Here is a 13741-nt window from a genome sequence, read left to right on the forward strand (position 1 = left end):
CACTCACTCACTCACTCACTCACATCCATTCAAACACATTCAATTAAATACCAAACTCGCAGATATGCGCACATACATAGACAAACACAAAATGACTTTGTCTCCCACAAATGTCCCACAGATCTGAAACTCTCATTTCTCGATTATGCCATATGGGACCCCCGGCCACCCTTCACCTCAGCCATGCCATTCTCACTCCCTCTCTAGTTATCTCGGAAAGACTTCACATGATTATTTTCCCCTTCCCCAACTGCTTCAAACTGGAAACTCCTTAATTCTACTCATTCAGAGACACGAGAGGGTTGCATAATGCTTCAATGTTTTTATCACTTAAAGCCTTTTACAGCTTTGCTGTATTCACATATCCTTAACTACTGCTTAGCTACAGTTACAAAAACTGGTTGTTAAAGTTTGATAGGACCTTCATGGTCGTTAATTGCTTTGTTTTTGTGGCTTTAATGATGAAGATGGTGGCCAAAGTTCAAGTAAGATGGGTCAGGTTGCTCTGGATACCTCCTTGCACATTCTACCAGCTATAAATGCTGATATAGCTGCTGATTTTCTGCTTGACGCAGCAAAGCCTCGGCACAACCTTTGTAGTCAAGTGATCAAGGACTGGGGTCATTGCACTCATATATTCAGCCTATATTGCACAGTCCTGTTGCTGACATTCACTCATGAAGAAGTCAATATGTGTCAGTGCCATCGCACATTGAGGAAGCTTTGCGCAGACTGAAAGCGCGTGTCTGGAATTATGCTGAATATAGGAATCGCAAACTAAGCATTCTCTGTTTCTGCATCACTTCTCTTTTTGGAATCTACTGTTATGGATGTTTGTTAAAAGCGACACTGATGGTTAGTTGCTAGCCGGTGTTTCCTTGCTTGCGTTCAGTGAGTCACGCGTTGTGATGGAGAATCTGATTCAGTAATTCAGTGACAGTTTTGCAACTGGTAACAAGAAAGCACGAGGCCTAGAGCTTATCCAAGTGCTGTAGTGCTGTAGTAGAATGAAACACTGTAAATCTGACAAAAAGAGATTGAGCGATCAGGCCTATAGTGGTTAGTGCACATGCAGACAGATGTGGTGCTTATATAGGAGATGTAGGTTTTAATCTGGCTAATGTTGCAATCCAATTACCTCTCGCATCTTGATAATTTCATGTCCCTTTCCTGCTGTTTCTGCCAAAAAATGACCAAAAATGCATAGATCAAGGTATAATGATGAGGATGGTTTACTGGTGCTGTTTAATCATTTTACATAATTTACAGGCATTTTTAAGCTTCCCAAAACATTTGGTTTTCAGTTGTTTATTCTACATTTAAAAATCTTCTTATTTAAAATGTATCTAAAATATCTTGCAAATATATGTTTCCACAAATATATCTACACTATCGTTCAGATGTTTGGTGCCAATAAGATTTAATTAAAAGAAAATTTGGTAAGAAGTATTTTAAAATACGTAAGTACAGTAAAAACAGTAATATTCTCAAATATTATTACAATTTAAAATAACCTTTTGTTTTTAATATATATTTTTATATTTTAATGTATTTTAAAATATAGTTTTTTTCCCTGTTATTTTAATATATTTGTATATCTTTAAATATCTCAAGAAGTAATTTATTCTTGTACAGGCAAATCAGAATTTTCATCAACCATTAATCCAGTCTTCAGTGTCACATGATCCTTCAGAAGTCATTCTAATATGTTGATTTGATGTTCAAGAAACATTTCTATTATCAAGGTTGAAAACAGTTGTGCTGTTAATATTTTGTCGAAAGCATGATACATTTTTCAGGATTCTTTTATTAATAGAATGTTCAAAAGAACATTAATTTGATCTATTAAAAAAACCTTACTGACCCCAAACTTTTGAACAGTTGCGTAAATAGATGTAGGAATAGAGCTTTTCCTAATATTGCATGCTCTTTAGGTATTGTAGTTGCATTATAAATGGATAGCATTCTCCATAAATGTGTCAGTCTGCATGACTGCACTATTGAACTTCCAGGGTGGAGTTTGGTTCAATGCGTGTATGATAATGGAACAAGTTATTAAAGCTGCTAATATGACTGCTGTCACCCTCAGTCTGACAGTATGTCGCCTCAGGCTGAAGTCCAAAGATGGCAAATCACTCAACTGGGGCAGAAAATGTATACCCCTCATGTATAGAGCGAGAGGTTATACAGGGTAGACCAGTGAGTGTGAATGTGTGTATCTGGCTTAATGGAGAAAACAAGTGTGTGAGGAATGGTGTGTGTGTCTGTGTGTAAAGAGATTGTGCTTGAGTGTGTGTGCCCGGTAAATTCTGGGAGGTCTGTGAATCTTCTTAGCTGTGGTAGATGACAGGGGTGGAGCCACTCAGGTCACTGCAGCCGTTACACAAACGCACACAGTCCTCTTTAGCCTCACACAGCAAAAAACAACAGCTCCCTCCTCCCACCTACAGCCCATCCATTCATTCCCTCTTTCTCCCCCCGTGGCTGGCCTGATACCTATCATGTGGCCTGGCTTACTGCAACCTCTGTCAGAGCGGTAGAAGAGGAAAAAAGAAGGGATGGAGGGTTCGAAACTCAAGCAGGATCAGGCGCAGTTTTGAAGTTATTTAATTGTGTGAAGTTATTTATCTGATCAGCAAACACTCCTAGCAGACTGAATCAGCAGAATCACAGTCAGACAGACTGAGATCTATCTATCCATCCATCCATCTGTTTATGATTATGGTGGCAGATGGTTTTGCTAACGTGGGGGTCCAAACCAGACTTAGCTAATTAAAGCTTATTAGCTCTAGGTCAGAGGGGAAGATTAATGACACCTACTGACTCGCCGCAAACAACTGGCCACCATTATAGTAATCAAAGGATGCCGTCCAGGATTTTCTCTATTTTTGACCAATCACTGAGCGTATTAAACCCATACTTGAATGATTATAATAATCTTAATGCTGACTGTATAATCAGTCTGCCACAGTTCCTATCAGGTTCTGTTATTATGATATACTCTAAAAACACAGGACAGACCTCTGGAAAAACGGATTTTGTTTTTTCATTTCAGGGGCCTTTCATTTCCAGCTGAGTATGGTTAAGTTTGCACAATATATTGTATTGTATTTTTTATTGGTGAGTGAATGGCTACTAATTAATAACCAGATGACCCAGATGTTTCACTTTAATCTAGAAAAACATTGTGGTAAATTTAAGGTCGATATAAACACTGCTGGTAAGGAGAAGATTGACTAACAAAAGAGAGAGTGACATGTTTCTTGGATTCAGTGTAAAACACTGAAATTGCCATTTGGAGCTGATCATAACTCTTAACAATAAAATTCTTAGCCATAAAATTATTGTTCATTCTGTTCTGTGCTGACGTTGCAAACTCTGAGCAAAATCATGTCACACTGCCCTCTACTGGGCATGTAAACAGGTATTGAGGTTCATTAACACTCACACATTCTCTCCTTCTTTCCTTCATTCCTTGTCTTGAGATTCTGGGAAATGAGTTTCTGTGAGTGTCTTTCACAGTTCCAGCCATTTGATAGTAACAGATGTTTTGACCACACATTTCACAATGACAGAGTTTCCACTGTGGCATATCTAGCCTGTGCTTCTTCTGATGGTGCTCAGTGGGGAAGATGCTGCTCTCTTCTTTGTTGTTTCAGTTTTCTTTTCATCTGAAAACCCCAGGAGCTAGTCCAAGGACTTTCAGTTCTTCATTCATCTCTCTCGGTTGATTACACTAATGTTTCTGTGATATTAAGTGATGTTGATTTATAAGGCGGAAAAGAAAACAGCTCACTCAGAAAGGGGAAATTAATGAAAATAGAGAAGCATTTCAAAAAAGGTTTGTTTTGTTCAGAATGGAATACTAGCACACTGCATTTTATACACTGAACACGTATTTCACAACATTCAGTTATGAATGTTTATTTGTTTATCTATGAAAACAAATAGTTATTTAGCCTTTTTAAAAACTCATTATGAGTTAAAACATTTCCACATTTGGCAAGAAAAATATGGATTTTTAATTCATCACATTGCATTATAGGATACAGTATTTCATGCAGTGTGCTTTTTTGTATACTGCATGTTTATAGGCCATTTGGGTATTTTATGCAAATGAGGAAATTTGCATTCTTCGAAAAGTGTACATACTGCAGAAAGTGTAGTATGCCAGGAAGTATTGTATAGTTATACACTGCCTTTAAAAAGTTTGAGGTCAGTAAAACCATTTTAAAAGAAATTAATACTTTTTTTTCAACAAGGACACATTAATCAAATTGATCAAAAATTTATTAAAAATAGTAAATACAGTTATAATGTTACAAAAGGTTTTAAAAAAAAAGATGTTCTTTTGAACTTTATATTCTTTATAGAACCTTGAAAGAATGTTATCAATGTTTTAACAGATGTTTCTTGAGCAGCAAATCAGCATATTAGAATTATTAGAATTTCTCAAGAATCATGTGACACTGAAGACTGGAGTAATGGCTGTTGAAAATTCAGCTTTGTCATCACAGGAATAAATTATGTTTCAAAATATATTAAAATAGAAAACAGATATTTTAAGTTCTAGTAATATTTGAAAATATTGCTGTTTTGTGATCAAATAAATGCATAAAACATCAAAAACTGACTTTGTCGACTCCAAACGTTTGACCCAAAGTTTTCACTTGTGTTAGATTGTGTTGATTTCTTGTGAAGTTCATTTGAAAAAGAAAGCAAACTGAATTTTGAAAATTATCTCGCATTGTCATGGCAACAAACGATCATAGATTTTTGAGAATAACTCTGTGACTCACAGATTAAAGTGTGAATAATGTTGAGCTTTGTAGCAGGAAGCTCCAGGAAGGACTTGTGTTGCCTGGCCCATCATAACACAGAGAGATACGCCACCACTGAAGGTTCCTTCCCAGCGCCCTCTAGCTCCAGCTCTCTCTGTCTACGTCAGCTCAGCTTATTACTCTTCTAGTGACACACTGGTGCAACACAGCAGTCCAAAATCTGACCGTAAATCTTCCCATACATACAGAATGGACTAGACTCGCATTTTCTTTATCCCTCAGGTTTTTGTGAGCGCCTTTGGCAGTGTAGACATGATAGCTGGCTAGTCGGTCAGGTACAATGACAACAGGCACATAGAGTTGGGAGGCTGCAGGCAGGAAGTGGGAGATTTCCTGGAATGTGTGTTTTTCCCCCCACAGTGGCACAATAACAGCAGTCTCGTTACTCATGCTCCATAGCTTCACAGGCCTTGTGCGTATGTGTGTTTACGTTTTTTTGTGTGTGTGAGTCCACCGCAGGAGGAGAGACTGACTGGAGACTGCGATTGTACTCTAGGGAGGTTTAGATTCAGTATGTCTCTATTGGTGTCGACAGAACAGAAATCCTCAGCCTCCCTAGGGGTCTAAACACGCTCCCTAAGATTCCCTCTAAGCCTGTTTCCTAAGCTCACCCCCCATGCCTCCCCACCTGAAAATAAACACCAGAAAATCCCTCAACAAATTAAATATTTTGCTCTGTATATGTCTATAGGGATAGTTCACCCAAAAATGAAAATTCTGTCATCATTTATTAACTTTCATTTTCCTAAACCTGTATGATTTTTCTGTTTTTCTCAGAGCACAACAGGAGATGTTAGGCCGGATGTTCATGCTGCTCTTTTTCATACAGTGAAAGTGAATGGTGTGCAGAAGCTGTTAAGCGTTATATTAAAAAAAAGACAAAAAACACCAAACATGTGAGATGTCTTGATGCACTTAAATTCACTTAAAACACTCTTCTGACACACTAGTTTATTGTTTTTGCCTTCTAACAAGAATTCGATTTTTTTTTGATGAATAGAAAAATTCAAATAAACAGAATTTATTTGAAATAGAAACCTTTTGTCACAATGTAAACGTCTTTACTGTCACTTTCGATCAATTCAATGCATCCTTCCTTGCTAAAAAAAAAAAGCATTAATTAAAAAAACTTTTAAAAAAGTAATTAAAAAAAACAAACTTATTGACCCGGAACGATGCATCACAGAAGAATTAAAATTCCCAACACAGCATCAAATTATTTACTGTTTTTGATAGCATTCATGTGGCAGAAAATACCTAATAGAAATTACATTTTGAAAAATTTTTAAATAAATGGTGCATGTGATATGCATGTTTTAGGGCATGTGAAAAAAAAATCATATGAGTTTAGCACCAAATGAAGGGGAATAATTATTTTTTTAAGGGACAGTGTTCTTAAATGAAAACAAAAGTTTGGCGAACTATTGCTTAAACAGGTTGCATTTTCACAAATTAATGGTCAGTCAAAATAGATTTACTGTAGTTCCCACACCTTGAATGTAATCAAATGAATGTTTCCTTTAGAGAGTGGCATCACTACTGCTGCGGTGGTTGTGCATATAGATACACACTATCTCTATCTATTCCCTAGGGCTATAGCAGTGTATGAGATCAGAGGTGTGCGTGTGTGTGTGTGTGCACGTCAGCCGGGTCCAGCCCAAGCGTCTGCCATTTGTCAGACCTTGTTGTCTGCACTGCAATGACATCACTCCCTTTTGAAAGCAAACAGCTGTCCCTTGAGGGGGACCAAGAGGTCATGACCTCTCCCACTGCTTCTCCACGCTTCCCAGAGCCCCCGAGAAGCAGCTGAGTAGAGGACACCCAGTCAGACCGGCCTGGGAACTGGAACGGATCCCAGAGAATGAGGGTTTCCCCTCTGGAGCCCCATTGCCCTCAGTGACCGGCCTTCACTGACCGGACCACTCCTTTGTATGTCAAACACACTTATTGAATTTGTTGTGACTGTAGGTATGACGTTGAGGGTGATGTAGTTTGGTTTGAGGGAGTCATGTGATAGGTTGTCAGGGTTCTCCTGTGGTTACTCGCATGCATTTTACTAATACAATCTTGGTCCTGGTTTCTAGAATGTTAACCACAGTCAAGGATATTAACCGCCGGGATTAACCATAGCGCTTGACTAAATTCCATGAAATTCTAGATTGAAAATGATTTGCTCGTGGACTAGACTCAACAACATTTTAGTTTTATTTTGAAAAGTGCCTTCAAAAACAACCTCTTAAAGTGCTATAAAAATTATTATTATTGACATTTTTAATAGCTTCTAATTAAAAAAGTTCTGATGTTCCCCAGAACAGTTTTGAGAGATACATTTGATCTAATTTAATCTATTTTTTAACTAATTCATTAACATCGACATAGGACAAGAAAATATAGATTTAAAAACATGGCAAACTGTGATCAATTTAAAAAATTTTATAAGATATATTAGTCTAGTACATTTCTTAGTTTTACTAGTAGTCACTAGGTTAGTCTTCTCTAGAGGAGTATACAGTACCCTAATTTGGTTGGGAAAGTCCTGTAGGTGGAATCCAAGTTTAAACCCCCCCAAAAAATCACAATAAGGTTCCATTTGTTAACATTAGGTAAATATCGTAGTACACATGAACTAACAATGAAAAATACTTTTAAAGCAATTATTAATTAGTAAATGTTAATTTCAGAATTTACTAATATATTATTAAAATCAAAAGTTGTATCCATTTTAGTTGTATCTAATGTATTGCTCATTGCTAATTTTAGTTTAATGGATTAACAAATGTTAACTATTGTAAAGTGCCAATAGTACCAATAGCACTTTCTCCTGTGCTATGCTTTTAGTTCAAATATTCTCTGCTGAATGGCTAAATAACAGAATAAAATCTATTTATATACTATTTTATATATACTAAATGTTTGTGATTGAGCAACATTGCCTGTAAAATGTATTTAGTTTGAGGGAGTACTCTTTGAATCTGTCTTCATAAAACTAGCCCTTGAGATTTATGATCTCACCGCTGGCCTTGTTAAGATGGAAGTGAAGGGCAGAAAGCATTGAAATGCTTTCTTTTGTGTTCCCCAGTGTGGCTGCATGAACGATCACACTGATTCTCTATGGCGTCTTAATTGTCCTCTAGGAAGCGTACGCGTAGCTGGACGTGTGAGAGTGTGTGTGTGAGAATGAATGGCCACATGACACCTGCTAATTTCAACATTGTCTCCACTGGGGTTCAAACAAATGAAAAGCCAGACATCCTGCACATAAGGGACATAATGGAAAATCCCTTCATCCTGACAATCAACTACAGCATCAGCCTTCCTCATATTGTCTCTTTGAGTTCAGTCATCCAATCAGATTAGAATCTTTCCATCTTGAGCCATTTAAAGTTGCGACGTAATGGAAGTAGCAACAGGTCGATGCTTCTTTATTGTGACGTAGATCCAAGTGAAACAGAGTACTGAAAAATGAAAAAAATGTAGATTGGGTACTTGGTTGAGTCCATTGATTGTTGATTGGATGGAGGCAGATCTGAATGCGAACTTGCAGTAGATTGAAAGAAAATGGCAGCGTTTAAGACTAAATTATTTTTGTTTTTTGGCCAGGATTTCCTGGTAGGAGAGATTTATATCTCGATGGAATAATTCCTGGTAAAAAAATAATAATAATAAAAAATAAAGGATAAATAAAAATGATTGGAGAAGTCTGATATAGGCCTATGTCACCAGAGAAAAGTAGTTTCACCAGAAGATCAAGTTAACGATATTTTAAGTAAAAATTATGAGGTGAAAAAAGAAAGAAAGGAAGGAAGAAAGGAAAAGAAACATGCATGGAACACAATGTCATGCACAATGTCATGCAAGATCAATGCATGCATTCAGAAATAATTTAATGGCATGATTAGCCTAACTACAGCCATGATAATCAATGTTATACAATTCAAAATACAATACATATACAATTTGTATATCAGTGTTATACAAATCAAATACAATACAATTCTGGAGTCACATGAGGGTGACTAGATGATAGACTTTTCATTTTCGCGTGCACTCCGTTCTCGTGCGTTTTAAAACGTTCTTCGGTGTTAATGTTGATGTTCAGTGCTGATCTATGATGGTGTACAAAGTTATTTAAAAAGATGTACGCAGCATTCCAAAATAAAAAGGAATAGAAAGCGAACTACTAACGCGGGAGGGAGAGAGAGTGCAGTGGGCGGAGTTGTGTCATTCACTAAGCGGGGGTGGACAGCAGAGCCGGAGGGAGGGAGCGAGGGGAGCAGCTTGAGACTCCAGAGATCTGTGACGGGCTGTGTATGTGTGTGCGGCCGCTGCGCTGGATGAGGACAATTCACACAGGATAGCTCTGCGTACTATACTTGAAAACATTTTACCCTTTCTTGCTGGACTTGGGCTGCGTTCTAATGCCGCTACCGGACGATGAGAGAGGCCCTCACCATGAAATTCGCTTGGAAAGCTAAAATGGTAAGAAGTTGCGGTTCGTTTGCCCCCCCCTGCGCACTGTTGATTTTGCGGCTTTGAGCATCTAGAGAGAAAGACAGGAGCGGGAGGGGGGAAAGAGAGCTTGGAGTGGAGGATAAAGAAGTTTGAGATGGGAGGGGGTCGTGGTGGGGAATATAAATAATGTTGTTAAATTACATTTTACTGCAGTAACATATCGCACCCCTCTGTTTATGATCCACACGCTGATTTGGATCTGAAAGTCTTCACGTAGGCGGCGGTTCCCGTTAGTTTCTCACTCTAGAAATGCTTCTACTTTTATGATGAACAGCCTCCAGGCTACAGACAAAAACAAAGCGGACAGATGGGCTTAAACCCACTTGTTATTGTTGTTATCGGTGAGGGATTGTTTCTCATGGACTTTGGGGTTGTGTTGTTTTTGTGTGCAGGCTGTAGGGGGTAGAAAACGTCTCTGTTTGGGATGATAACATGGTCAGCATCCTTTCATTGTTTGTTTATAAGATTTTAGGGACCTAAACAGAGTCCTCAACTGTCCCACAGCTTTTAAAGTCCATTCGTTGTAATGCTTTTTCAGTGCTTTCATTATTGTTAAAAAATATAGTGTTTAAGTTATCTGACCATATAAAGTCTCATAGTCAATTTGAATGGACATAGCACTAAACTTACTAAGTACTTAAGTACTTATTTTCATGGTTTTTATCAGATATTCATTACATTTACATATCAGATAGATGCTTTAGATATGCATTCAAAGTATTTTTCGTTGTTTTTGCAATCTCTAGGAGTAGAACCCATGGAATTGGCATTGCTCTATTATTATTATTATTAATAATAATAATAATAATAATAACAATAATCATAATAACAGTTTAGCATCAGCAAAAATGAAAATAAAAGCAATAAATATTAATCAAATTAAGTAATAAATAAAATAATAAGAAAAAGCCAGTGATAAAAATAATAACAGTTTATAATACAATAGAATTAAACTGAATAAATTAAAGCTAATATAATTAAAGCTAATAAACTTAACCTCAAAGAGCTCCCATCTAATCTGATCGCATGTGGCTACTGTACTAGTACTCCACTTTTTTTTTTATTTCAGAGAAAAACTATTTTGTTTCCTCATGTGTAGCCCCACCCTCTCTAATATCTGCCTGTGCCACTGAGCAGGCTTTTAAAGCCGCTTTGGAAAACATTTCTTCCAGTACTAAGGGGCAGCACAGTGCACAGACTGTAGACTCGGCAGGGTCCGGGCAGTGGGTGAGCAGACCTCCTACCATTGTTTTTGAGTGCGGACTGCATGACTCATCCAGCTGAGTATTTCTCTGAACGCACTGTACAGGAAACGGCCCGGGAAATACAGACAGACTGATCCACTTCATTCCAGGGACAGTTACTCTTTCAGGCGCATAAAACTGCAGACGTAGTCTGGATGTGCTGCAATAGTGAAAAAGCTCAGTAGGGAGATGTTTGTAATGTCAGGGTTAATGACTTTGAAAGTAATGTACATAGGCTATATGTTCTGTTAAAACTATTACACATTGAAGAAATACATACTCACACACACACACACCAATAAAACTAAATTTTTTTTTTTTGAGGTTCAGAAATACAGAAGTACTCAAGAGAGCTGGATACACTTGTTGGACCTATTTAGCATGGCTTTGGATGAATTCACATAGTAATGCAAGGACAGGTCCATGATGCTACAGTGCAGCCTGACTTTTTCCAGACTTCTGGAATCTTTTTGGAAAAAGTCTGGTGACATCGTTAGTGAAACAGCAATATTTCACGAATGCCTTTAGGTGCATTTTTTTAGTGTGCATGAAGGCAACAGTTTATTAAACATCTAAACATCTGTATTTATTTAAAGTCTTCCCACAGTCTCTTGAGTATGCACTGCAAAAATAAGTAAATAACCAAATTTTTTAAAATTAAACCATCTTAATGTCTTATGAAATAGCATAAAAAGTTTAACAATAGTTTTTCAGTCTTCATATGTCTTAAATATAAGTATTTAAAAAATTTTTTATTAAGATTGGTCATTTTCTTGTTTATTTGCACTCTAAGGAGACTTGTCTTTAAAGGGGACCTATTATTCTCCTTTTTACAAGATGTAAAATAAGTCTCTGATGTCCCCAGAGTGTGTATGTGAAGTTTTAGCTCAAAACACCCCACAGATAATTTTTTATAGCTTGTTAAAATTGCCACTTTTAGGGTATGAGCCAAAACACGCCGTTTTTGTGTGTGTCTCTTTAAATGCAAATGAGCAAGCTGGTGCTCCCGACCCCCTTTCAGAAGAGGGCAGAGCTTCAAGAGCTCAAGGTTAGCATACAAATAAACGTTCCACTATTAGTACAAGCCTGTAATCTTTACAGAAAACGTACTCGGTTTAAAAGTCAGTCATCTGATTGTACTATGCATGATAAATGATCATTTATGAATTACACAGATGAGGAGCATGGCGCGATAAAAATAACAACAGCTGGTCTCATTGTGCCTTAGCTACTATCGCAAACTATATAAGTCCCACAAGTGGTCGAATTCACATTGCTTTCATATGCAATTTTGAACTACCACATTCCTATTTACGATCGTTCTGGTAGCACGTGAAGGCAGCACCAGTGAAAACAGGCATAGCTTTTGCAACATTAGCCTTTACAGAGTGCCAAGAAGCTCTTTCAGAAAGACAATGTGGAAAACAAACGCGTGATACTTGCTTTGTCTGGAGCTGACGTTCACGCACAAAGCGTTGGTATTGATCACTAAACATATAGGGGACTTTACCGATTTTTTCTGGGATATTTCCTTCGAAAATGAAATTTAACCAGTGTCCTCAGCAGCTCAGATGGAGGGAGTTTATGTTCGTTGGTGCATCCCAAAACACAACATTTGTAATGCCTCTTTAGCGCTGACATTGTATATCTCCAGCAGCTAGCGCTACATCAAGAAAACAGTAATGTTGCACTGCTGCTTGTCACTCAGGGCTGTGTCTATGCTAATAGGGCAGAGAGCGTCACAAATGGGCAGGACTTTTTCCCTATATGGTGACGTATACATAGGGAGAAATCTGGAACTGCTCATTTGGAGAGACTGTTTATAATTTATTGGGATTATAAAAAAATGACTGGGTGGATTTGTACCATTATAGGCTGGTTGTTTTCACACACTGCGGCCACACAATTGTTCAAACACCTTATAAAAGTGATTTTTGCATAATATATAAAATAGGTCTCCTTTAAAGCTGGCATTTTCTAAATGTTATTTCTTTTTATTTAACCTCATCATTTTTTAATTAAATCTTTTCAATCAAATGCAAGTTCGCATTTAGATCTGCTGTCATCCTAATCCCTGATCCCCTTTTTTCTTTTCAATAATCTATTTCACTCATATACGTCACAGTGCAGAAGAAAAGATCTTCCATTTCATCGTGACTTTAATGGCGGTTATAGACAAATTTATTTTGGGTATGAGAGACTATGCAGGATTTCGTATATCACAGCTCTACTTTAGTATTATTGACTAAAGTAGGCAGAATTTATTGATATTCTCTGTCTGACAGTTTAATATGAAAGTTAAGCTGTGCACAGCCTAAAAAGGCTCCGCTCACCCAGACACTTAATGTTGGTCATCCCATTATACTGTTTGCATTTGTGTGTTTGACTGAGAAAGCCTATGTGTGTGTATGTATATGTTTACAGTCAGACTAAGTTTGGTTCTTAAACCCCAAGGCTGGATGGAGAAATCCTTCACTGTTAAGAATCTTTAAAAGTTCTTAGGCTGATTTTTAAAACGCCATGCCAGCTCTGATCTCATTTCTCTTCTCTCCTCCTCTTTCTGTCTCCTTCCTCCAAATGAGTTATCATTTTCTCTCCTCCACTCACCCCCTGTCAGTCTTTTGATACTAAAATTTAAAGCCAGAGTTCCTGTTTATGCCGAACTGAGACATGTTGTTCCCCAGTTTTACGCCATGACATTCCAAATGGAGTAACATTGATTGTGTTCTCCCTCTGCAGAGCTCTGTGCAGGACTGGGGAGAGGAGGTCGAGGAAGGAGCCATATACAACGTGACGCTGAAGAGGGTCCAAATCCAGCAGGCGGCTAACAAAGGCGCAAGATGGCTGGGGGTGAGAGGAGGCCTTTGATCTGAATGCACTTCCACTCTTTATTTAAAGAAACACTTCGGCTGCCCATGCTGGGCCGACCAGACAGTAGGGCATATTAAGGGTGACCTTGTAAAACTTTTTATGGTTTACGGATGTATTTAGTTGTGGGGTTCCTATAGTGTTCTGGTCATTAGTCTTCATGGATGGTCGCAAGAAAACACATAAAACTTTCTATAGAGTTGTTTGTTTGGTAAAAGTAAAAGCCAAAAATGAAAGTTCTGTCACCATTTATAAACATTAATGTCATTCCAAACC

General features: G+C 37.7%; 1 protein-coding gene across 3 annotated transcripts in view; it reads left to right on the top strand.

Moving 5' to 3' along the window:
- Positions 1-13741, top strand: part of LOC107717560 (ral guanine nucleotide dissociation stimulator-like 1) — a 29542-nt gene that overhangs the window by 6201 nt on the left and 9600 nt on the right. For 2 of the 3 annotated variants that reach the window (XM_016524344.1, XM_016524346.1), the window contains exon 2: positions 13337-13447. In XM_016524344.1, the coding sequence (XP_016379830.1) occupies positions 13337-13447 (111 nt within the window). Of the gene's footprint in view, positions 1-9034; positions 9321-13336; positions 13448-13741 lie in introns of those variants that run through there. The other variant, XM_016524345.1, reaches the window with a different exon arrangement.

Source organism: Sinocyclocheilus rhinocerous, unplaced genomic scaffold (genome assembly GCF_001515625.1).
Source record: "Sinocyclocheilus rhinocerous isolate Xijiao unplaced genomic scaffold, SAMN03320098_v1.1 scaffold813, whole genome shotgun sequence".
NCBI classification, from domain to species: domain Eukaryota; kingdom Metazoa; phylum Chordata; class Actinopteri; order Cypriniformes; family Cyprinidae; genus Sinocyclocheilus; species Sinocyclocheilus rhinocerous.